The 25,069-nt window shown below is 35.2% G+C and overlaps 1 protein-coding gene across 1 annotated transcript; it reads right to left on the reverse strand.

Annotated features, from left to right (window-relative positions):
- Positions 1-870: 870 nt before the first annotated feature.
- On the reverse strand, positions 871-18,757 carry LOC125838044 (protein EMBRYO SAC DEVELOPMENT ARREST 30). Its single transcript, XM_049517101.1, has 10 exons — positions 18,244-18,757; positions 17,843-17,927; positions 14,640-14,710; positions 14,460-14,548; positions 14,126-14,369; positions 13,591-13,703; positions 8,125-8,215; positions 2,933-3,061; positions 1,454-2,004; positions 871-1,358 (listed from the first exon to the last, which is right to left on the reverse strand). Exons 1-10 carry the CDS (start codon positions 18,403-18,405, stop codon positions 932-934), a joined length of 1,962 nt encoding a protein of 653 aa, XP_049373058.1. The 5' UTR covers positions 18,406-18,757; the 3' UTR covers positions 871-931.
- Positions 18,758-25,069: the final 6,312 nt, after the last annotated feature.

Consider the following 25,069-nt stretch of genomic DNA (forward strand, 5'->3'; position numbering starts at 1 on the left):
AGAGCTGAAGCGACCTCAATGGCAATCCTAAATCTGCTTCTCCAAGATAGTAGTACTGTTTTACTATAATCATGATCGCCATGCTTACAATTTCCGAAAGAAAATCACTAAGAAATCTATATAGTCCCAACGTGAATACACCACAACTGGCTCTGCAAATTCTAGGCTGCAGCCAACAAGTCTCAGCACCATTTTGAGAAGTAATTGTTGTATCTCGGTACGTATTGTTTAGCCATATAACTTTTGGAGTACCTTCTCTCAGAGCGATTGTCCACGTAGAACTTGAACAAGGCCAACGGACTTGCACCATGTGAGTAGCTTCAAGAAATTTCAGCTAATGGCATAGGCACCATTATTCTGCAGGTCCTCCACTACTACTTCTCCTACTAGGTCTTTACTCCTCTAGAGACAATTTCAATATACTGAAAGCTAGTTGGATTCGAAACTACTCAATAGCCAAAAGGTTCGAACATCTATTGAAAAGACATTTAAGATGTGAAACGAAAATCAAAGAATCGTTGTTAACTATATATGGCTTCACAGTGTCACTTTTGCTTTGTGCAGTTGCAAAGTACTAGAAATTTAGACATCTTTTGTATGCTGTATATCTGTAGAAGATGGGATAACTTGTCCTGCTTGAAGGAGAGAAAGAGTGAAAGTTCTATCGAAGAGATCAATGGAGTCCAGATGCCAAGCAATGAACTCTAAGCAGACAGCATGGATTCTTCTAAAGCACATTTGAAGAACTGTGCTTGCAGTTAATTTGGCCCAAAAAAAAAAAATTGGGAGTGCATCCACACATTCCAAAAGCAGCATGCTGCTGCTGTAAGTTTTTACTCTCTTAGAAAAGATTAATCCAGAGTGGGGCTTGACGTCGGTGGCATAGAGGGAAATGAACAAGAAAATGAAGGCAAGATATGTACATCTAATCCTAATCATCCGGATCCATTTCCTCATCCTGTTCCAGGGATGGAATTGCATCAGTTCCATTGTATCCTTCCGATTCTGACTGCCCGTCTAAATCAGTCTCGTCTTCTTGAGAATCAACTTCATCAGCTTTAGCCTCTTGAGTTCTTAGTTGTTGCATCCATTTGGGGCACTCATCCTGCCCTTCAAACAACAGATGGAGATTGTTGTTCTTTCCTGAATGCACAATATCAGTAGCCTTGACAGATGAACATGAGCATTCTGGAATAGGGTGAGAGAGGAAAAACTTTGTTTTTGATAGATTAGATTCCTTCAAAAGGCCCTCTTCTGCCAAGCTTTTGTTGAGATGTTCTCTGACAGCAAAAGTCCAATTACGAGGTGGATAATAAAGATGATCGACGGTAGTATTAAAGAGCTCTGCAAGATATTTCCTGCATATACAAGATACATTTTAGAAAGTGATGGTAAATAAAAAGAAATAGTAAACAGCAAACAAAGAAAGGACCAGGACTGTTGTTAGTTTTACCTGTTTGGCCGAAATGTTCTTGCAGATGCCATCTCATAAAGTCGGTGTCCCATCACCAAGCTAGCAAAATCAGGCCCACTACCATCATTGTCAAAACCAGGGAAAAAAACTTCAGCGTCCACCGAGACTATGTAATCAAGAGCATCCCATAGCAGTCGGTGTGCTTGCTCCCTCTGATCATTGAGAGAAGGTTCTGGTTCCTTATCTTTCTCTGCAACCCACCCATACCAGCCTTCTTTTTCATGTTGATAAATAGGTCGATCAGGAGGAGGTGGTAGAGGCCTTGGGCGGGGCCCAGACTTGTCCCATTCTGATTTTAGTTGATTTGGACTTTTTACTGGTAAAAGCTGATCAGGATCAGGAATAAGGGGGGTTTCAGGGCCAACTAAATTGGCTAGCTCTGTTTTGCTGCACAAAGAAGTACGATCAACTAAATTGGTGTACATGGCGCGTAAAGGAATCATAACCCGTTGTCCGCCAAAGTTTTCAGAACCTGATAGGAATATTCTTGTCCTAGGTGGATAACCCATGGCTCGAAGCAGAAGGCCAACCTAAAATTTGCAAAAATGTATGAAGAATTAAGAAATAGAACGACTGCAGGGAGGTTTTACATAGGAAATGTTATAGTTCTAGGGGTAACAGCAACACCCGATGGTTTAAGCATTAAACTAACAGAATGTGAATAATTAACAGGGTTTTGAGGTATTTAACTCTCTTTTTTCTTTTGAGAAAGAACAGAACATGCAATTCTATGAACGAAAGAACCTGGGCTTATAACTAGAGAGCATTTGCATCAACCTTCCCAAGCTCAATCAATGAACAACAAAGAGGGTTTGAATTATCGGCAGCTCCTCTGTGAAAATATCTCCAGAAACAAGCTATTGATGTCTCAGCCTAAGGCAATCTTGATTTATTAACCGATATAGAAGATAGCTAGCAGGTGTATATCCCGACATCTTAAACTATTAGCAGCAAATTCATTGGCTAAACTAACTACACTTTTTTTAAAGTCTTTACTCTCTTTTTTGAATGCAACCTGTAAGAACATTATCTATATGTTGTTTATTATTTTGACATGAATAATACTTCTTATTTTACCGATTAAAAAACTGCTTTGATCTTTACAGTGCCTTAATATCTCATCTCTGCATCAATTGGCAAGCAAATAAGGAACTCGCAAAATCTCTTCCTAGTTGTGAGAAAAGAATCTAGAGCATAAAGTAAATCTAGGAACATGAAGACCCTTATACTGTATTTAAAGAAGTTTGAACTGGAGATTAAACTATGAGATGGTAACAAAATGCACTAATTAGCAAAAAAAGAAGAAAAAATGTGCACTGCATGGATGCTATCTAAAAAGTCTCTGCATCAAAAGGTAACTTAAAATGTAATATATTGTATAAAGTTACTTATAAAAACTGTACTTTGAACCAGATGAATAAACTTTTGATGAAGATTTAAAGAGAATTCAAAAAGTACCTCTTCTGGCATGAGTGGGCACGATCCATTTCTCTTCCGAGCATGTGAGTCAACATTAAGTTCTTCACTGATTTTTCCTTGTTTAATCATCTGGGCCCTCCTGTATTGTATAAGTTCTGTGTGAACATCCTACACCAAGAGAAAGCAATATATTACAGGTGTCATGATATCAGTTGTTGTTTTTGAGAAAGTTCAACATTTTATATACAAAACACACCAATAGTGTATCAGTAGTAATTACATCAGGAGTTAAAGTTAGCAAAACCAAATATGTTTATCACCTTTACTCCTCCTAAATTATCTAAAAAGTGAGTAATATCTTCCACCTTTCTGGGGAGTACATAGTTACACCAAAAATAAAAGTTTATAAGGCAATTCAGTTTCAAGCGGAAAGGGATGCTCTTGTTTTCAAAACATCTCTGGTTCCTTTCCTTCCACATTGTCCACCAGATGCAAGCAGGGACAATCTTCCATCTCTCCTTATGGCCTGACATGTTTCCTTCTCTATTCCATCCTGTTAGGGCTTCTGATGTATGCATTGGCATGGACCAACTGATACCCCTCAAGTTAAAAAACGCATGCCACAATTTCAGTGTCACTCTACAGCGAATGAAGAGATGGTTTGTTGTCTCTGTTTCTCTTTCACAAAAAAAACACCTGGAACATAATTCCCTTCCCCTTTTCATTAGATTGTCCTGAGTTAGTACTGTTTGCCTGGCTAACAACCAGGTGAAACAAGCCACCTTGTGGAGTATCTTTAACTTCCATATCATCTTCCAAGGCAATGATAAGAGCATTGCAGCTGACCTATCAAGGTGTTTGTAAGCTGATTTTACTGTGAATTTCCCATTTTTGGCTATCAACCATTGTAGACTGGCTTCATTTGTGTCAAGGTTATTGGTATGCTCCAAAGAATTGAAGAAATCTGTTAGGTTGTCTATTTCCCGGTCATTCAACCTTCTCCTGAAAGAGAGGTTCCATCCTTGATTGTCCATGACATCTGCTACTGTTGCCTCCTTCTGTTGGTTCAGATTGTAGATCACAGGGTACAACTGTTTCACAGGGTATTGATCAACCCACACATCATTCCAGAATGATGCCCTCCTTCGTTTTCTATTTGAATCCTTGAATTTCTCCATATTTTAGGCCACTAGATCATGATTGTTTTCCATAAACCTACCCTATAAGGGCTTGTAGCTTCCTTAGTAATCCATAGGTCTTTCATTGTATATCTGGAAGCTATAACTTCTTTCCACAAACTCTGTTCTCCAGAGACAAACCTCAATAGCCACTTCAAGAGAAGACTCTGGTTCTGTACTTTGAGGTGCTTTATACCCATTCCTCCTCATTTTTTGTTGTTGATGACAGCATCCCATTTCACCAAGTGATGCTTCTTTTCCCCCTCTCCATTTCCTTGCCATAAAATGTTCCTCCGGATGGAGTCTAACTTCTTTAAGACACACCCTGGCAAAGGAAATAATGACATCATGTAAGTTGGCATAGCATCAAGCACACTATTGATTAAAGTCAATCTTCCACCCAAAGATAGTATTGACTTTTCCGATTTACCAGCTTCTTTTCACATTTTTCCACCACTGCATTCCATATATTCTTGGATTTACTTTTTGCTCCCAGAGGCATCTCTAGATAGGTAGTACCTCCTAGGACACTAGCTAGACCATTGATATCTGGAACTTCATTCACGGGGTAGACAAAACTTTTGCCCCAGTTTATGTGTAATCCGGAAATAGCTTCGAACAGAATAAAAATGGCCCTTAGATGCTTTAGTTGCTCTTTCTCTGCACCACAGAACACTAAAGTGTCATCTGCATACTGTAAGTAGTGGGAGATATTTAAGCCCAGAATATCACTATCATTCGTCCAGAAGCCCTTGATCTTATTGTTTGATTGTGCTGTTTTCAACATATCACTCAATCCTCCCATAGCAAGCATAAAAAGGAAAGGGGAAAGAGGATCTCTCCCAAAAGGGGTACCATTAATTAATACTGAGAACACAGAGTATTTTAACCATTTTATCCACCTATTTCCAAAACCCATCCTCTCAAGTGTGTTCCAGTTGAGATGATCAAAAGCCTTTTCTATATCCAACTTACATAGGATCCCAAGGACTTTGTTAAGTTCCTCACATCCACACATTTCATTGGCAATAAGAATGGCATCCATGATCTGCCTACCCTTAATGAAAGCTAGTTGATGTTTATCCACCAACTTAAACATCACTTTCTTAAGCCTTTCTGTTAGGATCTTGGATATGATTTTATAGATGCTGCCAATCAGACTAATGAGCCTAAAATCCTTCAATTCTGATGCACCCATCTTTTTAGGGATCAAAGCAATGAAAGTAGCATTTAAGCTTTTTTTCAAAGTAACCTTGACCATGGAAATTTTGAATGGCTGCTATTACATTTGTCTTCACCACCTCCCAACAATGTATGAAAAATGCCATAGTAAAACCATCTAGGCCAGGGGCCTTATCTCCTGCACAAGCAAACACACATTCTTTGATCTCCTGTTCTCCAAATTGACTTTGCAACAATAAGTTATCTTCCTCATTCAACATAGCTTGATCTCTGGGGTTGAACTGAGGTCTCCAGTGCTCATTCTCTCTATAAAGGTTTTGGAAGAAACCTATGATCTCCTCCCTGATCACTGCTGGCTCAGATACAGTAGCCCCATTGATCAAAAGACTATCAATGTTGTTGTATCTTTGCGACAATTTGCTGTTTTGTGAAAAAACTTTTGTGTTTTTATCCCCCTCTTTCAACCATACAGCCCCCTGGATCTTTGCCTCCATGCCACTTCCTCCCTTTTTGCCACCTCCTCCAATTCTACTGTTAGAACAGCTCTTAGAAAAGACTCATCATCAGATAAGCATCTTTGATCCTGGATCACATCAAAATCAGAAAGTTGGTTTAAAATGTTTTGTTTCTGTAGACCTAGGTTGCCTTGAACAGTTCTGCTCCATTCTTTCACCTTCACTTTGAAGGCTTTCAACTTGCAAACTAGAATGTAATCTGGTCTTCCTGTATAAGATTCAGAATCCCACCACCCCTTAACTCTTGCATTGAATTTCTCAGTTTGCAACCACCAATTTTCGAATTTAAAATAGGATAATGACCTCTCCCAGTTTCCACATTCGAGTAGCAGCAGATTGTGATCAGAAGTGATTCTAGGCATAATAGTTTGCTTTATTTTCTTGAAGGATACTTCCCATTCTTACGAGAATAGGAACCTATCCAGTTTTGCTGCTACGTCTTGCCTGTCTCCTTTTCTCCATGTAAAGGTACCCCCTGATATCAATTGTTCTTTAAAAAAGGAAAAGGCATCATTAGGTTCATTAGACCAGTTAGGCTCAACAGATTAACTGCAGCAATACTCTCCCTTGCTTCACACTGCTAATATTGCCTCTTTCTCTGCCCTTCTTTTTTTTCTTTTTCCTTCTCTTTTATATACCCATCAATAGAATGATTAACTCACTTAATGGTCCAGAACTACAGTCATAATCACTTTTTTTCATTTTCAGTTTTTCTCAAACAATTCAAATGAATGACAATTTAGCCACACCTATACTTCAAAAGACAGGTTGAGAAATGAAAGATTATCCAAATATAGCATGTGAGGCCACAAAATCAGAAGCATCAGGAAATAGAATGGAAGGAATAATTCAGAACTTTCCACCTTAATAACTGACATTATGATTTTGTGGAAGAAAAGGAAGGTTGAAGGAGGGGCATTGGAAATTAGTGTGCAGAGACTATTTCTCAATCAGTTATATGCCGCCTAAAAATGATTTTTCATCAGTGGTCTGATTCTGTAATTTGAAATTGTGGCTTCATAGTCTTGCGCCACAGTGAAAAGAGTGGATATTGCTCCTTTTTGAGGTTATTGACCAGGCCATGTATCTATCCAAAAAAACTAGCTTTTATGCCATTGCCAACAGCTTCAGAAGTGTTATGCCAAAAAGAGTTCACTTATGCTCTCAAATGTTTCCAGATGCCAAAAATAATAGAAAACTGTGATTGCTTGGCAATTCAGGAATTGAGAAGCTCATATGTCATAACAATAACTTCCTTCAACAAAGCCCCATCCTCCATAATGAATCTCCAAAGCCACTGGTGCTGCAAGCTTAAAGATTGAGCCCTCAAATCCTTGACCCAGATCCTGACTGCTCTTTTTTCTGTAGTAAACACTCCCCGATTTAACCAGATTGCCTTTTGCTTCATACGTTAATCCATTTAATTTATTGTTTAGTTTGTTTTTATTTAAGTTCTCAATCCATCCTTGTTTCTTGTTTGGTTTTAGGAAGTAGGGTGATAATCCTATTAGAAGTTATTTGTGCTTATTCTCTGTGGGATTCAACACTTGGGATTCTTTCCCTTTGCTACACTTGCATCCGATTAGTCCTTTTGCCTTAGATAATCTATTTGATTGATCATTTGGGGCTGGGCAAAACTCGGATCAATTTCTTAGTATGGTTATGAAGTAATGAAGCAAAGAGAGGAGAAACACCTCCAGAATTGGACAAAAAGAAAGAAGTAAATCTCAATTCTCATCCACTCGCTCTTGTCATGCCAAAAAGGATGTGGCAATGATAAATCCTTCTTTTTAAGTAAACTTAACAGGTCCCCTTCCCCCTTTCTCTTCCCCTCCCATTGGTTCAATCAAACCTTTTTGATTTGAAGACTTGTTTGAACCAAACATATTATGTAGGGAATAAGAATATGCTGCTGATTCTAATCCCAGATTCTCATCAATGTAGAGTGGTCTTGGCAATTGTAACTGTTTGTGGAATCTTTAGGACCATCAGATCCTTATGCATAATTCTTGCATTTCCCAAGAACACAAGAACGGAAGGGAATTCAAGAACACAAGCTAGAATTGATACTAGCTACAAGATAAGAGAAAGCCCATGACACTTACACTAACTTATATTTACACATGTGAACCGAATAACCTTGTTTTGTCATGTATCATCCCCTGTTCTCAGCATTGGCACCCACACCACAATTTGAAGACGGATATGTCTTTGTTGTGCTAATATCCAGAACAAGTCACCAGAATATACCAAAATTATTCCATTTTCCAGCGGAGATGTACTGATTAGACATTCCAAGTAGGATGTAACCCCAATCAGGTTAAGAGAGTACATAGATAAAGAAAAAGCTAGGAACCTGAAATATTTCAGCACAACCATGATAGGCTAGGGCATCTCTCTTAAGCCCAGGATGATAGGCAAGGTAAGATTGACTTGAAGCTCGTAACCTGCAGAGAGGAATAAATATTTTTATCATCTGTTGACAAGAGAAACAAAAACTCTCCATGCAACCCAAAAAGAAAAGGTAAAAGAAAGAGGCAAGAAGTTGAACAGATAAACTTTCATTTCACATGTAATTTCATTTTGTTCACTGACCAGCACCAAGTGCTGGAAATTTGCATTAGGGAAGATACAAATACTCAATTTGTTTACTGCACATTAATGATGGGGAAAAGTCTATTAAAGTATCCACTTCATGTATACCCACCATGCTGCACCAAAAAGCCAGCGAAAATGTGTGTATTTAAGTCTAAGTGGGTAATTTTGAGCAAGCCAAGCAGAACTCTCAACTGCCTAGTCCATATGAAAATATCTAGCCTTTTTTTGTACTGGTAAACTAGTAATTGAATCAAATCAGAAATCTGGTGCTAAGTTGAACTAACTTGTTTAGCTATATCTTTCACCAGTACCATACAAATTTGTTCTTTGTTAAAACCAAGGGCACATCTAAAAATATAAGGCGAGTATGTAGGCTAGACTTGATGTTCTGTCAAGCCTATCCAACTATCTACATGAAAGATATTCTTTCCTCAAATTAAAATACATGAAAAAGCAAGTTCCTTTTTAATTATTTTTTTTAATTTTTTATTTTTTGATAACCGAGAAATCCGTCTGTGACCCGCCCTTTGGACCAATCACAGCCTTCTAAACTCGGTGGATAATGGGGCCGCCCCTCTACCCTTCTCCACTTAAATACCGGGATCGCCTTGCATGGTGTGGGGCTTGAACCTGCGACCTAAGCCACAAATCCTCCACCTTTTGCCACTTGAGCTAGGCCTTGGGGGCAGTTCCTTTTTCATATTTCTTGAGCTCATCTTCATAGTGTTGAACCAACTTCCTATTCCTTTCATACCAAATGTTCAAAAAATGCACAGTGGACTAGCTTTCCACACTGCTTTCCTCTCAGTCACTGTACTTCCTTATTCTTCAATTGAGTAGCACACTATTAAGTAGAACCCAATTGATATATTATGAAGAATACCACTGCCAATACTTGTGAAGTCGCTCTACAATGCAACAGTTAGTAATCTGCACATTCTTCATCTTTTTTGCATCTGCAATGTGAACTCACAACAATCTAATTCCTCCTTCTCAGATTGTCTTCTGTGAGAATCGAATTCCACACCATATAACAAGTTGTTTATGCAATAAGAAAAATGTATGGTCCCACCAAATAAGTCCATACATTCACCAAACAAAATTTTCACCGTAATTATTATAACGACTTCAACCTTCCCAGTATTAGTATGATTAGTGTTACTAAAGGTCATCACCTGGTCTTACTTAACATAATAATGGCTTCAACCTTTGCAGCGTCAATAAGATTAGTATTATTAAAAGTATCAGTTCATTGTTCAAAGTGACAGAGTCATGTGAAGCAAATAGTCATGCCTTCATACTTCAATGAGACACAAAGTGGACCTAACATGGGCATTCAATCTGATTTTAGAGTAGGAAAAGACGAAAAGAGAAAAAGGGGGGTATAAGTTAAGGATCTTGAGTGCTAAATAGTTATTGCCTTCATACTTTAATGAGACACAAAGTGGACCTAACATAGACATTCAATCTGATTTTAGAGTAGGAAAAGACGAAAAGAGAAAAGGGGGGTAAAAGTTAAGGATCTTGAGAGCTAAATAGTAGAGCTCCACTCCATGTGTGCTTCGGCATCCTCTTTCTCATCATTATCTTCTTTTTCTTCTCAAATTTGTGACCCGACATCTTCTAATACTACCATAATGCAACCTCCTTTAATAAGATTTTTTTGTCATCTCAAACTGTGAGAAATATATACGAAAAATATTATTGAATTGTGTATCTAAATAGTTACATTGAGACCCTATTTATAGACACTACATTGGAATCCTTTTCCAACTAGGATTCCTATTCTTATTCCTATTCCTATTCCTATTCTTATTTCTATTATAAGTAGGAAATACTTATTTCTATTCTAACACTCCCCCTCAAGCTGGTGCATACAAATCATATGTACCTAGCTTGTTACAGATGTAATTAATACGAGGACATGTGAGGGACTTGGTGAAGATATCTGCAAGCTGATCATTTGACTTCACAAATTTCGTAACAATATCTCCCGAGAGTATCTTTTCTCTGACAAAGTGACAGTCAATCTCAATGTGCTTAGTCCTTTCATGAAACACTGGATTTGATGCGATATGAAGAGCCGCTTGATTATCACACACAAGTTCCATCTTATCAACTTTGCCAAATTTTAGTTCTCCCAGCAACTGTTTGATCCAAACTAGCTCACAAGTTGCTGTCGCCATTGCTCGATATTCTGATTCTGCACTAGATCGAGCAACCACATTCTGTTTCTTGCTCTTCCACGACACCAAATTACCTCCTACTAAAACACAATATCCGGATGTCGAACGTCTGTCAGAGGGTGATCCTGCCCAATCAGCGTCTGTATATCCAATGATATGCTCATGGCCTTGATCCTCAAAGAGTAGTCCTTTACCGGGAGCTGACTTTATATATCGCAGAATACGAACAACTGCTTCCCAATGACTATCACAAGGGGAAGTCATAAACTGACTTACAACACTCACAGGAAAAGAGATGTCAGGTCTAGTCACTGTGAGATAATTCAACTTTCCAACAAGTCGTCTATACCTTTCAGGATTACTAAGTGGCTCCCCCTGTCCTGGAAGAAGTTTAACATTCGGATCCATAGGAGTGTCAACAGGTCTACATCCCATCATCCCTGTCTCCTCAAGAATGTCTAAGGCATACTTGCGCTGAGAAATAACAATACCTGATCTAGACTGAGCAACCTCAATACCTAGAAAATACTTCAATCTGCCAAGGTCTTTAGTTTGGAAGTGCTTAAAGAGATGTTGCTTCAAATCGGTGATACCATCTTGATCATTACCGGTGATAACAATATCATCAACGTAAACAACCAAATAGATACATCGACTTGGTGCAGAATGCCGATAAAACACAGAGTGATCAGCTCCACTACGAGTCATGCCAAACTCCTGAATTACTGTGCTGAACTTCCCGAACCAAGCTCGAGGAGACTGTTTTAGACCATAGAGTGACCTGCGCAATCGACATACAAGGCTACTAGACTCCCCCTGAGCAACAAAACCAGGTGGTTGCTCCATATAGACTTCTTCCTCAAGATCACCATGCAGAAAAGCATTCTTAATGTCCAACTGATGAAGAGGCCAATGACGAACGGCAGCCATAGATAGAAAAAGACGAACAGATGCAATTTTAGCCACAGGAGCGAAAGTGTCACTATAATCTAGCCCAAATATCTGAGTATACCCTTTGGCAACAAGGCGAGCCTTAAGTCGATCAATCTGACCGTCTGGACCAATTTTGACTGCATAAACCCAACGACAACCAACAGTAGATTTACCTGCAGGAAGGGAGACAAGCTCCCAAGTACCACTCTTATGTAAAGCAGACATCTCATCAACCATAGCCTGCCTCCATCCAGAATGAGAAAGTGCTTCACCTGTAGTCTTAGGAATGGAAATAGAGGACAAAGACGACACAAATGCATAATGGGGTGATGATAGACGATGATAACTTAAGAAGGTATAATGTGGGTTAGTATTTCGAGTGGATCGTATACCTTTTTGAAGTGCAAGCGGTTGGCTAGGAGGAGGCAAGTCCGCAGTAGGAGCAGGGTCTGGCGCATGACATGAATCATCTGGGACTAGGGTTGGACGTGGACGGCGATGATAAGTTAGTAGTGGTGGCACTACAACTGGAGATGTAGAAGTAACCAAGAAAGACACATTTGAGGGCACGAGGAGCTAATTTATCTTTTCCTGGGGCTAAATTATGAACGAAGCATGTGCTCCCAAAGACACGAGGAGGGATAGGATAGAGATGTGACTGAGGAAACAGTATGGAATGGGGAACCTGATTCTGAATAGAAGAAGAGGGCATTCTATTTATCAAATAACAAGACGTAAGAACTGCATCTCCCCAAAAACGCAATGGAACAATGAATCTTTCTTTATCTTCTAGTATGTGGTCATTTTCTCCTGCAACTATTGATTCTAGGCTTCTTATTTGCTTCTCTCTTCTGCTCTGTAAATGTAGTTAGAAAATTACTGGAGGACTTAATATGAAACTGAAGATTACATATTCATTCCATTTTATGGTTTATCAATTATAAGGTGCTCATCAATTTCCAATTGAAGTTATCCACTTTATGGTTGATCATTTGTATCTTGAGAGTCAATTTTGTAATGAAAGTTGTCTTTCTGTGGCCATCTTGAAAATAGATTAAATGATGTTAGAGTTGAGGAGTTGAACATACAAGTTTTAATTGCATTTTGATATTATCAGTACCAAATTCATATATTAGGTCTTTTTTTATATTTTCCGATAAACTTCTTTTTCCAGATAACTGAGAAATTCCAGAGGACCAGAGGCTCATGGTTCGAAACTCGGTGGATAAAGGACCTCCCCCTCTACCCTTCTCTACTAAAATACCAGGCTTCTGTCTGCACAAATGAACCTGTGACGTGCGCCAAACCTACATATCACACATGGTGCTCTTACCACTACACCAAAGCCTGGGGGCTTGTATTTTCAATAGATTGTGCATTTCATTTAAGAAATGGGTGAACATCGCTTCTCCCTTTTCCCTAAAACTTTCATGCATTGTCATTTTCTCTTAGATTTTTGCTTTTGGAAACATTACATGTGATGTCCTTCAACCCTTAGTGCAACTTAGATCTAAACAAGCATATCAGTAAGATTAATCTTCCAGGACATTGTGATCTTTAAGGAATGAAAAAATTACACTTTCACCAAACATGTCTTTCCAACCTAAAAAGTATAAGCTTAGACATTCTTCAGATACTGGTGGTAAGTTATAAATTATTATTTTTTTGTTTTGATGATCATGGTGTCCGGACCAGCTTTCACGCACCTCGACTAATTCCACAGGATACCTGTCACATCCCACCAGCAACAAGTACCAAGTAACTCTATCCACCAAAGTCAGGACAGATGGGAAGAACCCTCTATTGTTTTTTGTCTCCACTGGGATTTGAACTTGAGACCTCATGGCTCTCAACCACTTCATTGGCCACTAGGCCACACCCTTGGGTGCATAAGTTACAAATTTTTTAAAACATATTTTTTTATGAACTGGAAAAAAATATGAGAAAAAATTCTTTAAATCAAATATTAGCTACCAATTACCAGATACAAACCCTTTTAGTTCAAAAAACACTAAGTCCTAAGATGATAATATAACTAAGATGGCAAATATCTTGATTAAAAAAAAAAATGGCAAATACAGAGTACAAAAATTTAAATTCCTTACCTTTCCACCATGAGCTTTCCAAGAGCTTCAATTTCTGGGCGAAATTGAAGGGCATGAAATGACACGCGACATCTAAGCCTTTGATACTCAACCATGCTAGAAGGAAGGGCAGACTGAGAAGAAATAGAACTTGATTAGCTGGTCATTTTGAGCCAATACAAACTAAGCATTAGGCACATAAAAATTAAATAGGCAAATATCAGTAATGATCATGTTAAACTCTCCTCTTAAGAAAATAAGCATGAAATATTCTTAATCCGGAGGTTATGCAAGTGAATGTTGGGCAGCTAATTTAAATGAATGCAGACATGTGAATGCTAAAATGTATGTGAAGTCATACAAGATTAAAAATGACAACATTATCCAAATAATGCAAGTAGTACATATTAAGAATAAAACGAAAGGTCACTTGAGATGGTTTGTTCATGTGCAGCGTCGACCTCCAGATATACTTGTCCCTAGATGTAAAGATGATGAGCGAAGCAGTGTTGTCAACAGTGTGCTTAAGCCCTGAAACTGGGCTAAAAAATCATACCTGTAGACATCCTCCATCTGTCAATATTAGTCCAATGACCTTTGCTTTCTTCAATCTAGGTAAAACTTCAGACGTATAAAATCTTAGAGAAGCAGAACTTCTGGGCTTAAAAATTTGGTACTCTTTCCGTCTCCTAGCCTCCCTCAAGATAGGTGGCAGACTCTTCACAATTGTGACATCATTTGCTAAGGCTGCTATAAACTGATCCTCATTATAGAGGTATGAAAAACTCTTGAAATTGGAACTGCAAAAATTAGATATAATTTAAAATTCAGGAATGTAAATAAAGCATCACAAAAATCCTCCTTATTTTTTAAGTCAAATTAACCAGGACCTGATGCCTTTTGAACGAGCACTTTCTTGAATCTCTGGAATTACCAGTGTGGCATTTAGAAGTCTTGATATGGCAACCAGATCAACAATCTATGAGAAAAGGATAACCTGTTAGGAACTCTTCACTCAACAATTTGGTGCAAAAAGGGTAGAAATCTTTTCAACAATAAAATGAGCATACCGAGTTCCTGATCTTCTCAAAACTACCAGATATTTTTGCATAGATGAAGCCATTGTTCTGTTCAACAGCCGCTGAAACCATGACAAAATAGGTGAAACGAGAGAATCAGTTCCAACCGATGATGGAGGTACTTAACATTGTTGTTAAAAAAAACACAAATAACTTTAAAATGGCGAAGGCAGCAAGTCAATTTCAATTCCCAGATAGCCTGGACCAGAGTCTCCAACCTATAAGTAACTAGAAGTGTAGACCATAACTGCCAAGTGTAAACTCTATACCTCTGTAACCTAGAAAGCAACAGCACGTTAAACTTTAGTAAAATATGGTACTCCCTCCATTCCTTTTTTCCTTTTTGAGAACCGTGATGAACAGGCCAACTTGCGCGCACATTCCCTCCATTCCATTTTATATGTTACTCTTTCATTTCCTATTAGTCCCAAAAAGATTTAAATCGTTCTATATTTGGTAACATTGTACTAAGAGTACTTATGGTATGTTATACATTTTCTGCTTAACGTCTTTATTTCTTTCTTAAACTCCATGCCCGATCAAATACCATCAATTTGTCAAATAATGGAGGGGGTGTCTTCTCTTTTTGTTCAAAAATGTTTCCTGAAGAAACTACTGCTGCTCCATCACCATCATTAGATACCATAAGATCATCTCTCCAATGCCTTCATTTCTTGCTTTATACAAAACACATTATGTTGCAGTATATTCATTGAGTTTCCAACTATGCAATTTATCATTAAATATTTGCAAGTAAAGTAAAAGAAGAGTATAAAAGAGGGATTCATAAAAATACATAATCCAGTCAGGATGGTGTGACTTATTCAGAACAGTAAATCTATTTTACTTTAAAAGAACTCCCTAAATTGAAAGTTAAATTACATAAATACCCCTAACTTAAAAAACACCTAACTAAAAACAGCTCAACCTTCACACTACTTCATCGTGCTGCACACTCCACTGAGAAACATCGCCTCTTCCAACGCCCACAATCTGAACCATCGCAAGCTTTCAAATAATCCCCAACAGATGTAACTCGTCACTTCTCCCTCCTTCCTCTATTTATACCCACCAAATGCCAAACATCGCCTCCCATTACGATTCCAACTTCTGAAGAAAACGAAAAGGTATGGCATGTTTCATCTTCTAACACCAACGTTCTGCCTTTGTTTCGCACGCCCTCATCTGCACTTTATTATTCGACTTACAATTATGCGCTTCAGGCCAACATTGTTCCAGGTCCTGGAAAACACAATCAAATAATGGAATTGGCTTTGAATTCCGGCCACCTTTAACAGTTGTAAGTGACTAAGTTCCACCCTCTTTGTTTTATCCTCATGTTTATCGGCAAATTACATCTATTCCCACACCTATATTCCATCCACTCCAGATACACCGCCCCTCAAATATCCAACACTCTATAAATTAACATTCAAATTGATTATGGACTGTTATTTTTGGCGCTGGAGTTCTGGACGCACCCAAACATTTTTCATCGCATTCTATCCCCTGTATATAGTTCCACTATCTTTAAGTTTCCAGGAATGCTTACTTTTGCCACTTCGCGCAGGTTATAACATACGCGCTCTCAACATAGGTGATACTCGGACCCTTCATACTGTAAACCGTTTCACATGTTCCACTAAATTTAACAAAACTACTTGCAGCACACTGTTATTGGGCTTATGAAATTGCTTAAATGTACTTTATGATTCTTTTTAATTCTACTAAGACACAAAAACGCCCTAAGTTAACATTGTTACTCACTATTCCCTCTGTACCTCTAACCATCTAGATTCAGCAAACATAGCAACTGAAACTGAACTATCAAAGCAGAGTGTTCCGATTAACAAGATACCAAAACACTCCGTTGTTTGGGTGATGAGAGTATTAGTGATTTGAAAGGGTTCGGTAATTTCATACAAGAATTCAAGGCACGAGAGCATTTTTCAAATGATAATCTTAGTTGAGGACGAGGTAATATCATTGACACATTCACATACGTTAATCAACCTATTCTAGGCTTATGTGACGTGCGAGTCTCAATCTATAAAGGTATCAGGCAGCCTCCAGTATGTGCTTATAGAATATATTTAGAGTATATTTGTTGATTCCTCACTTAGTATGCTCTTTCCAAACTAGGGGCTTTTGGGATTTCAACTCTTTCCATGAGTAGTGTGCTGATCCATACAATGTTTCAAAAAGCACTAGACTTGCGCTCCTGGTACACTCCATGTATTATATGTTCAACATTATTTATTTAACCTCACTGCCACAACTAATATTAGAACTATACTTAAACAAGGTAGGCAAGCTACCTTTTGGGGGGAAATTATATAGCACCAGTCCTATCGAGTTTCAATCCACAAAATTACAAAACCAAAGCCCTTCACATATTTATGTTGTACAGCATCAGAAATGGAGGGTGTGAAGTCATAAAGGCCGAAAAGAAAGATATTACAATAACACCAAGTAAGGTAATGAAAAAAGCTACAGAAGCGTTGTTAGATATTACAATGGATGGGTTGTTGGCTGATACACAAGTACCCTTCTAACCAACTCTAAAACTTTCCACAACAGCCCATTACTATTTACAGAATGTTACATGACACTAATGAAACTTTCATTGGTTGTATTCACTATTCACAGGTTCGGTTGAATGAGAGACGAGATGGCAATCACCATGCAACGTCTAAAGGCCACAACACTATAGTGTAGAGTTTCGGGTTCCAAATGCTGATTCAAGCGCAATTACTTACTTAGAATTAATCAGAAAATTCGGCAACAAATTATTTGCCGAACTAATAAGGAACTTTGTAAAAGATGTTCAACATGACTGTCCAGCAACAAAATACAAAAAACAAGTAAGGCAGCCAGTCAATAGGGCGTAATGGAGTACTATTTGCAAACTTAATTTCGGTGAGCCGGAAACATGTGTTCCAACACTTCATTTAGATTATAACAAACCATCCTTAAAATATAGCATTATGGCATATACAATGGATCTAAGAAATAAAGTATGCACAGAATTGCACGGATAAGATATGCCAAATAGAGTAAGGAGATTATTCCATGGTTATATTGGGGCAAATATAGAGCCAATATTGTTTCAACGTTATATGAATTTCATCACTAGGCAAATACATGCAACGCATGTGCGGTGAATCTAGTAACTAAAGAATTGCAAGGATTACCAGGATATGTACTTCTTGGATTTGGATAAGGGTGCAAGGGCTCCAATGACTTCACATTTCCCCACAACTTACGAAACGCAGGACCCTAAAAAGATGTAGCATTATATTGTCAAAACATATATAAACTCTTTAACAACAATACAATAGATTTCCAGATTATTAGTACTAAAAACAATAGATTACAAAGTTTCCAAACATTTTACATTTAAAACTCTTTGAAGTTCTGATCAGTACCGATAAATGGTGCTATTTATAGATAATTTGTAATATTCTCTACATGGGTCATTCAATAAAATCATCGGCTTTTATCAAAGCATAAGCAATTAAGTATAGGCAAACAAATAAATTCAATAGATGTAGCATTATATTGAATCTTAATCAGAGTAGAAAGAGTGGATTACCTTCCTAGTGGCTAAAGTTGGAGTTAAATCCTCAGTAAAAACTGTAATTGCAGTGTATTGTACAAGATCAACAGTGGACTTTGCAAGAAACAAGTGAACAATCAATGAAGCAAATGATAACACCAGGCCTCCTAATGCTGCCCATTTTATTTTGGATTTCATCTCAATAATAATAATAATAATTTTATACAGCAAATCTGCAAACTCAATTTATTGAGACAAGTTTGAGAAATGATTCAGCTGAGAGAAGTGAAGGAATTAGATCGGAATTGATTTTGAATAGATCGAGGAGAAATTGAGAGTAAAGGGTTTAAGCGGATTTAGCGAGTGGGATTTGGGATTGGGACGACGAGGTGAATACAGCTTTATCTTCTCCCATGAATGAATGTCTACTAGCGCAGTAGAGCTTTCATCTTCTCCTATGAATAGAGTCAGTAGCGCCCCCAAAATAAGGGTAAAGTACCAAATTCAGTTCGCTCAAACACGAAGATGCACAAAAAAAAAAATCAAATCGATTAAGGGGCAAGATTAAACGAACAACCAAAAGCAGAAGAAGGAGACAGGGTTAAGCACCGAATTAACACCTGGAAGAAACAATTTTTAAAATTATATATTTATTGTTAATCGCTTACTAATTTTATTGTTCATGTAATTATAATTAAAAAAATTGAATTAATTATGTTTTAATATTGGATATTTTGATAATATTTTTCTTATAAATACTAAATATTATATCAAATATCAAACCTTTTAAAAACTGTATATCAAAAATCATAAGATCTAAGTTATGATACTTGAAATTTTAATCTTAATATAATAATTCAATATCTACCGTAGGACCGTATAGTCTACTATCTTTTACTATCTTCAATCTAGTTTGCTTAAGAGTAAATCATGCAAAGATAGGTAATAGCTAAGCAATAGTGAATGCAGTGATAAATAATGGAAAAATCACTCCACGTATATATTTAAGGGGTAATATGACGGATTTTAAGTCTACTTTTAAAATATTATTGCTTATAACAGTTTAATTACAGGTTATAACATATCACTTTTTTATTTATAAATCAATTTAATTTTACTTTATTAAATAATTAGTCTTTTATAATTTTATTTTTATTATTAAATGATATAAATAAAAAATCTACCATAATTATCTCTTACACATTTTAAGAAATTTTACCTTGATTCTTGTTCTTTTGTTATTGACACATTTATTAACAGATCAGTTTTAATTTATAAATTAATTAATTGTATTTTATTAATTAATTTATATAATGTTCATAGCCTAATAGGTGAGAGAAAGAGAAAATTATGAGAGAGAATAAATTCATAATTATCAATTACACCTTTCAAGGGATTTCTTTTACCTTATCACATGCCACACCCCACCCCACTTCCACATACCCACGTTCTCTTTCCATCCACACCAATTTTTCTTTCTCTTCCAACTTCTCCATTGTTCTTCTTCTCCATTCAAACAAAAACTGGCGCTTAACTTGATCCTCTCAAAGTTGAATTTTTCAACGATGTACATTAACAAGATCCAATATTAAAGCATGTATTCCTAAATTATTGTAATTTTTTCATAATAATTAATTCACTTTCTTTTTCAAAATAATTTTTTTCAATATTTTTTCAGTGATTGTAGCATGTACACATGTTTATTTGCTGGATGTATTAGCAGTGAAGTTTTTGATATGGGTCACATTGACGTTGATGTAAAATATCGTCAAAGGTACGCAACAATCCTATGGTAGTATGGAAGAAGTGAGAACGTTGATGACACAATTAGTGAGAGTGAAGTAACTGGTATTGTTGCTAGCAAAGTTGATGGACCGAGCATAGCAAAAGAACATGATCTGGATACTACCAATTATCCTACACCAAGACCAAAGAGATTAGTTGTCAGATAGATGATTGACTTAGACTTTCATGATTTTAGGATGTTGTTTATTTTTTGCTTCAGTTTTTGGCAATAATATATGCTATGCATTATTGTTACTCTGCAGTATTAAACAAATTTTATTGATTTTCATTCATGATATTTGAAAATGAAGAGTATGTTTTATGTTTAGTATATAAATATACATTGTTAGGCTTAATTAAACCCAGATGGATAAAAGTTGGCCACCAGTTGGATACCAATTTTATACAGTATTAGTCAAATTTTTCAACCTGGATACAAATTGGATATCAACAGTAACCAGTTTTAGATTGAGATTTTAGTTTGAAAAAAAATTGCATATACAAAGTAATAAGAATTAAATATCTCAAAATTTTGTTTAGATACCAATTGTATACATTGTTACAATTAGGTTTTCGAAATGGATACCAATTGGATACAATGTTAATTAGTTTAGATTGACTTATTCAGTCGAAATCTTAATTATATGTTGTATTTTCAGCTGAATACCAATTTGATACAAATAGACTTAGTTTTCCTAGTTGGGTATCAATTTGATACCCAAGTGGACACCATTTTGATACTAATTAAATACCAATTGGATACAAGTAGACTTAAATTTTCCAGTTTAATACCAATTGAAAATATCAATTACATTTTTTTTTCTATTTTCAAGTGAGATATCTGTTGGATACCAAATGGATACCAATTGGATATAACATTAATTTGTTTTAGGTTATCTAATTTGGTTGAATCTCAATTACTTGTTGATTTTTCAATTTTTTCAATGGGATTACAGTTAGATACCAAATGTATACCAATTGGATACAACATTAACTTGTTTTAGGCTGACTAATTCCGTTGAAATCTCAATTACATGTTGGTTTTTCAAATTTTCCAATGGGATATCAGTTCGATACCAAATGTATGCCAAATGGGTATAAAATTAACTAGTTTTAGGCTAACTAATTTAGTTGAAATCTCAATTACGTATTTTTTCAATTTTTCCAATTGAATATCAGTTAGATACCAAATGTATGTTAATTGAGTACAACATTAACTAGTTTTAGGTTGGCTAATTCATTTGTAATCTCAATTTCATATTTTTTTCATTTTTTCCAATGAATAATCAGTTCGATACCAAATGTAAACAAATTAGATACAACATTAACTAGTTTTAGGTTGGCTATTACGCATAATAAATGATATGAAATTATAATTCATTAACTTAAAAGACAAAATAAATCAAAAAACATGAGTTTGTCACAATAAAACAACCAAATCAAAATAAAAATAACTTATGTCTTTTTTTTCAGCAGGGTAATTTGAACATGTCATCCTGTTGTGTCCCTCTCGACAACATGTACTGCACGTAACCTTAGACCTCTTGAACTTCACATCAGCAAGCCCTTTCCAACGTTCAAGTTGTGGTCTTCCTACAGTTCTTTTTGAAATAGGCGGCAATAATTTATGCTCCGACACTTTTTGAATTGAATATTTTCATGTTCCATCATAAATTATTGTGTCGGTATTACAGGATACAAAAGTACAAATAACTTTTATACATATGTTGTATCAATAGAAGAATTTCATCCATTTTTATGCACACTTTTTATACCTATTTCATGCCAAAAGTAAACACTGATTCATGCAAAAAAGAATACGAAATCATACAATTTATAACTAGCAATTATCTTTTATTAAATAAACAGTATATCAATTTCATCGCACTATGCACAATTCCAACCAATATAATACCTAAAATAGAAATTGAATCATACCAGATTGGTGACATAAAAATTATAAATTTTCATACAAATTTGATCTTACTATTATACCAGTCTCATACAAAATTTACGTCAATTTTTATACCAGAACCATATCAAAAAATTAACAATACTTCTAACAATTAATTGTCATTTATTAGATAAATAGTATATGAAATTCATTCCAATATAATGCCAAAATCGTACCAACATGGTATAACCAATATACCAATTTTTAAAAAAAAATATGTAATTTTTTTAACCAGAAACATACAAAAAAATGAATGTTCATACCAAAATCTATACCAATTTCAGACAAATTTTATGTAATGTTCATACGTCATAATTAAAACTATTATATACAAATAAAATCTGAATAATTTTTTAAGTAACCAGTATACACAATTCATTCAAATATAAGTCCAACATTGTACAAAAAAATGATAAATATGACCAGTATATCAATTAGAAATAAATTTTATGTAATTTATTTTTACAAGAAACCATAAATTAAAAAAAAAAATCATACCAAAATCTTTTGCATTTTCAAACAAATATTATGTAATCTAAAAAAAAAGAGTGTTCATACCAAAAACATCACAATTAAATTCTATTATACACAACCAAAATTCGAAAACTTCTTTCCAGTATCATTGTTCTTAAATTTTTTTTAAGCCTGAGTTGTATAACAATACAAATAAAAAATCGCAAAGAACACCAACCTGAAGGATTCCATCTTACCACCATGTATTTATTAATATTGAGAAGAAACCGTCCATTACAACACAAATGAAAATTATTGGATAAACATCAACTGAAACTAGTTGTGACAGATGACAAATTATAGAAAAATTTGAGAGGAGAGATAAACATTTGAAAATAATAATAATAATAATAATAATAATAATAATATATTTTTTGAATGAAATTTAACTGATTTGAGTAAAAAAAGGAACACAAATATTCCCTTTTTTATGAATCTCCTAATTTTATGGCACATATAATTATCATTAATGAATTCAAAATTAATTACTACTAACATATCCGTAATTACTACTAAAAAAAAGAAAATCTGCTTTTTGAATTACTGTTAATTGATTGAGTAAAAAAAGGAAAACAAATATTCATACTTTGTTTTGAATTTCCTTAATTTATGGCAACTATCAATTATCCTTAATGCATTTAAATTCATTAATATAACTTTATCCATTTTTTACTTTTTAATAATTTTTAAAAATCATTTTTTACTATTATTTTAAAACACATTTATTTTTTTATAAATTGTTACAACCTGAAATTTTTTATTGTTACAACTTGAAAGTATTATTATACTATCATAACTGAAAATATTAATCTTATATATGTCATTTATAAAAATTTCACATAAACAATCTATTTATTAGATCAAACAACTTGTTTAAACCAAATGGACTAGGATGTCAATGGACCTCGTGGCCCACGAGATATGTCTCTTAGTCATTCAATTTATATTTAAGTTCTTGGATATTTTGTCTAATTTAAAAGGAAAATAAAGTAAATATATCCACAATTTTATGATTTAGAATTGATATATCATGTATTAATAAAATGGTGTATATATATTCTTATTGTCTAACAAATAATGCATAAATATCCTTTTCGTTAACAAACTTATTTTTACTAAATTAAAAAAAAAGAAAAAAAAAGAGGGAAAATAGTCGGATAGTATAATGAAGGACAAAGTTAGCTAATACACAAAAGTTGAAAATATTTTAGCCCTTTCTGGAAAATAATCCTAATATTATTTTTAAAATTTCAAAAATGTCATGTGACCTAAAAAATCACCTTAACCATTTTTTACCCCTTTAGATCCTATCCAATTGGGAGAAAAATGATCCCTCTTTTATTCAGTCATCATTTTGTGGTCCTAATAAAAATCTTTTTTTATCGAATAAGCTAGCATCCTATGTTTAAATCATTGGGATGAAGACTAAGTAGAAGAGCGGTTGGACTAGATTAGAGGGGTATATCCCCCCCTCCAAATCACAAAATTCGAGGGTATATTTTATTCTTGTCCCAAAATAACTTATGTGATGTGTGAAGCTAGTCTTGACAAAGTCAAATTTTACATTTTGCTTGAGTTTCATATGGTTTACACAAATGGACAATTCAAGAGAATTGTTTACATTAGTTATAGCCAATGTCCATTAAAGAAAATGGGCTTCTTATATAATTGTACAAGTGATAAAAAAGAAGAAGAGGAAAACTTACTAAATCCTACTAGTTTAGGAGTTAGTTATTTAAATATACTTTAGTTTATAATATTACGTATCTTATCATATTTTAATGTCTCTAGCTAGATACGTCTAGATACATGTGGTCAAAATTAGGTGTAATTTGTTCTAGATACATTGTATCAAAGTGGACTCGCATGTATCTGAGATACATAACAAATCTCGCTCACCTCCCTCGCCTCTCTCCCATTTCGCTTGCCACTCTCCCATGTATCTGGTATCCCTGATACATGCGAATCACACCAGATATATGTGTATAGGGTATTTGTAGTGCATGTATCTAATGTGATTCGCATGTATCTGGATACATATAAATCTCGCATGCCTCCCTCCCCAATCTTGCTCATCTCTCTATATTTTTGTGTATATGCACTACGGACTACAATAATTCATCTTCCTTAATGAATGATTTTAGACCAATTATTCAAATCTCGTCGATTCAGTCTAAAATGATTTGGAGAGAGATCTAGTTGTTGAAAAATATCACCAAACATATACATGAGGGAAATTATCGAAATACGTCAACTATCATTAGTTATAAAATAGATAAGAAACGAAAAAAGTCACAAAATATTATGATCTCTTTCATGCACGATTGCCATGAGTTATATTTGAAAAACAAGTAGATCTAAGTTGTGTAAGTAGAGCAGTAAGTTAAACTAATAATATCACAATTCACAAATCTTGGCCCCTATGGTGGGCGTCAAACTGTTTCACCAAAAAATAATACATTTAAATTTGTTATGAGATCAAACACAAACACTGATTAATCTTGAAGTCAGAGGTCCCTTTGTTATAAGCAACCACCTATATAAGGTATTTTTTCCGCATATAATATACCCCACTAATATATTAGTTAGGAAAAGAATAAAAACTTCAAT

The sequence above is a fragment of the Solanum verrucosum genome, unplaced genomic scaffold (assembly GCF_900185275.1).
Source record: "Solanum verrucosum unplaced genomic scaffold, falcon-dt-bn FXZP01000079.1, whole genome shotgun sequence".
NCBI lineage: Eukaryota > Viridiplantae > Streptophyta > Magnoliopsida > Solanales > Solanaceae > Solanum > Solanum verrucosum.

Excerpts from the sequence above, each read along its gene's own strand:
- LOC125838044 (XM_049517101.1), bottom strand. The coding sequence starts at position 18,405 with ATGAAATCCAAAATAAAATGGGCAGCATTAGGAGGCCTGGTGTTATCA. Across the intron at positions 14,711-17,842 it reads TCCAAGAAGTACATATCCTG|CGGCTGTTGAACAGAACAAT; the intron begins GTAATCCTTGCA and ends TCATGGTTTCAG. Across the intron at positions 2,005-2,932 it reads GCCCACTCATGCCAGAAGAG|GTTGGCCTTCTGCTTCGAGC; the intron begins GTACTTTTTGAA and ends TGCAAATTTTAG.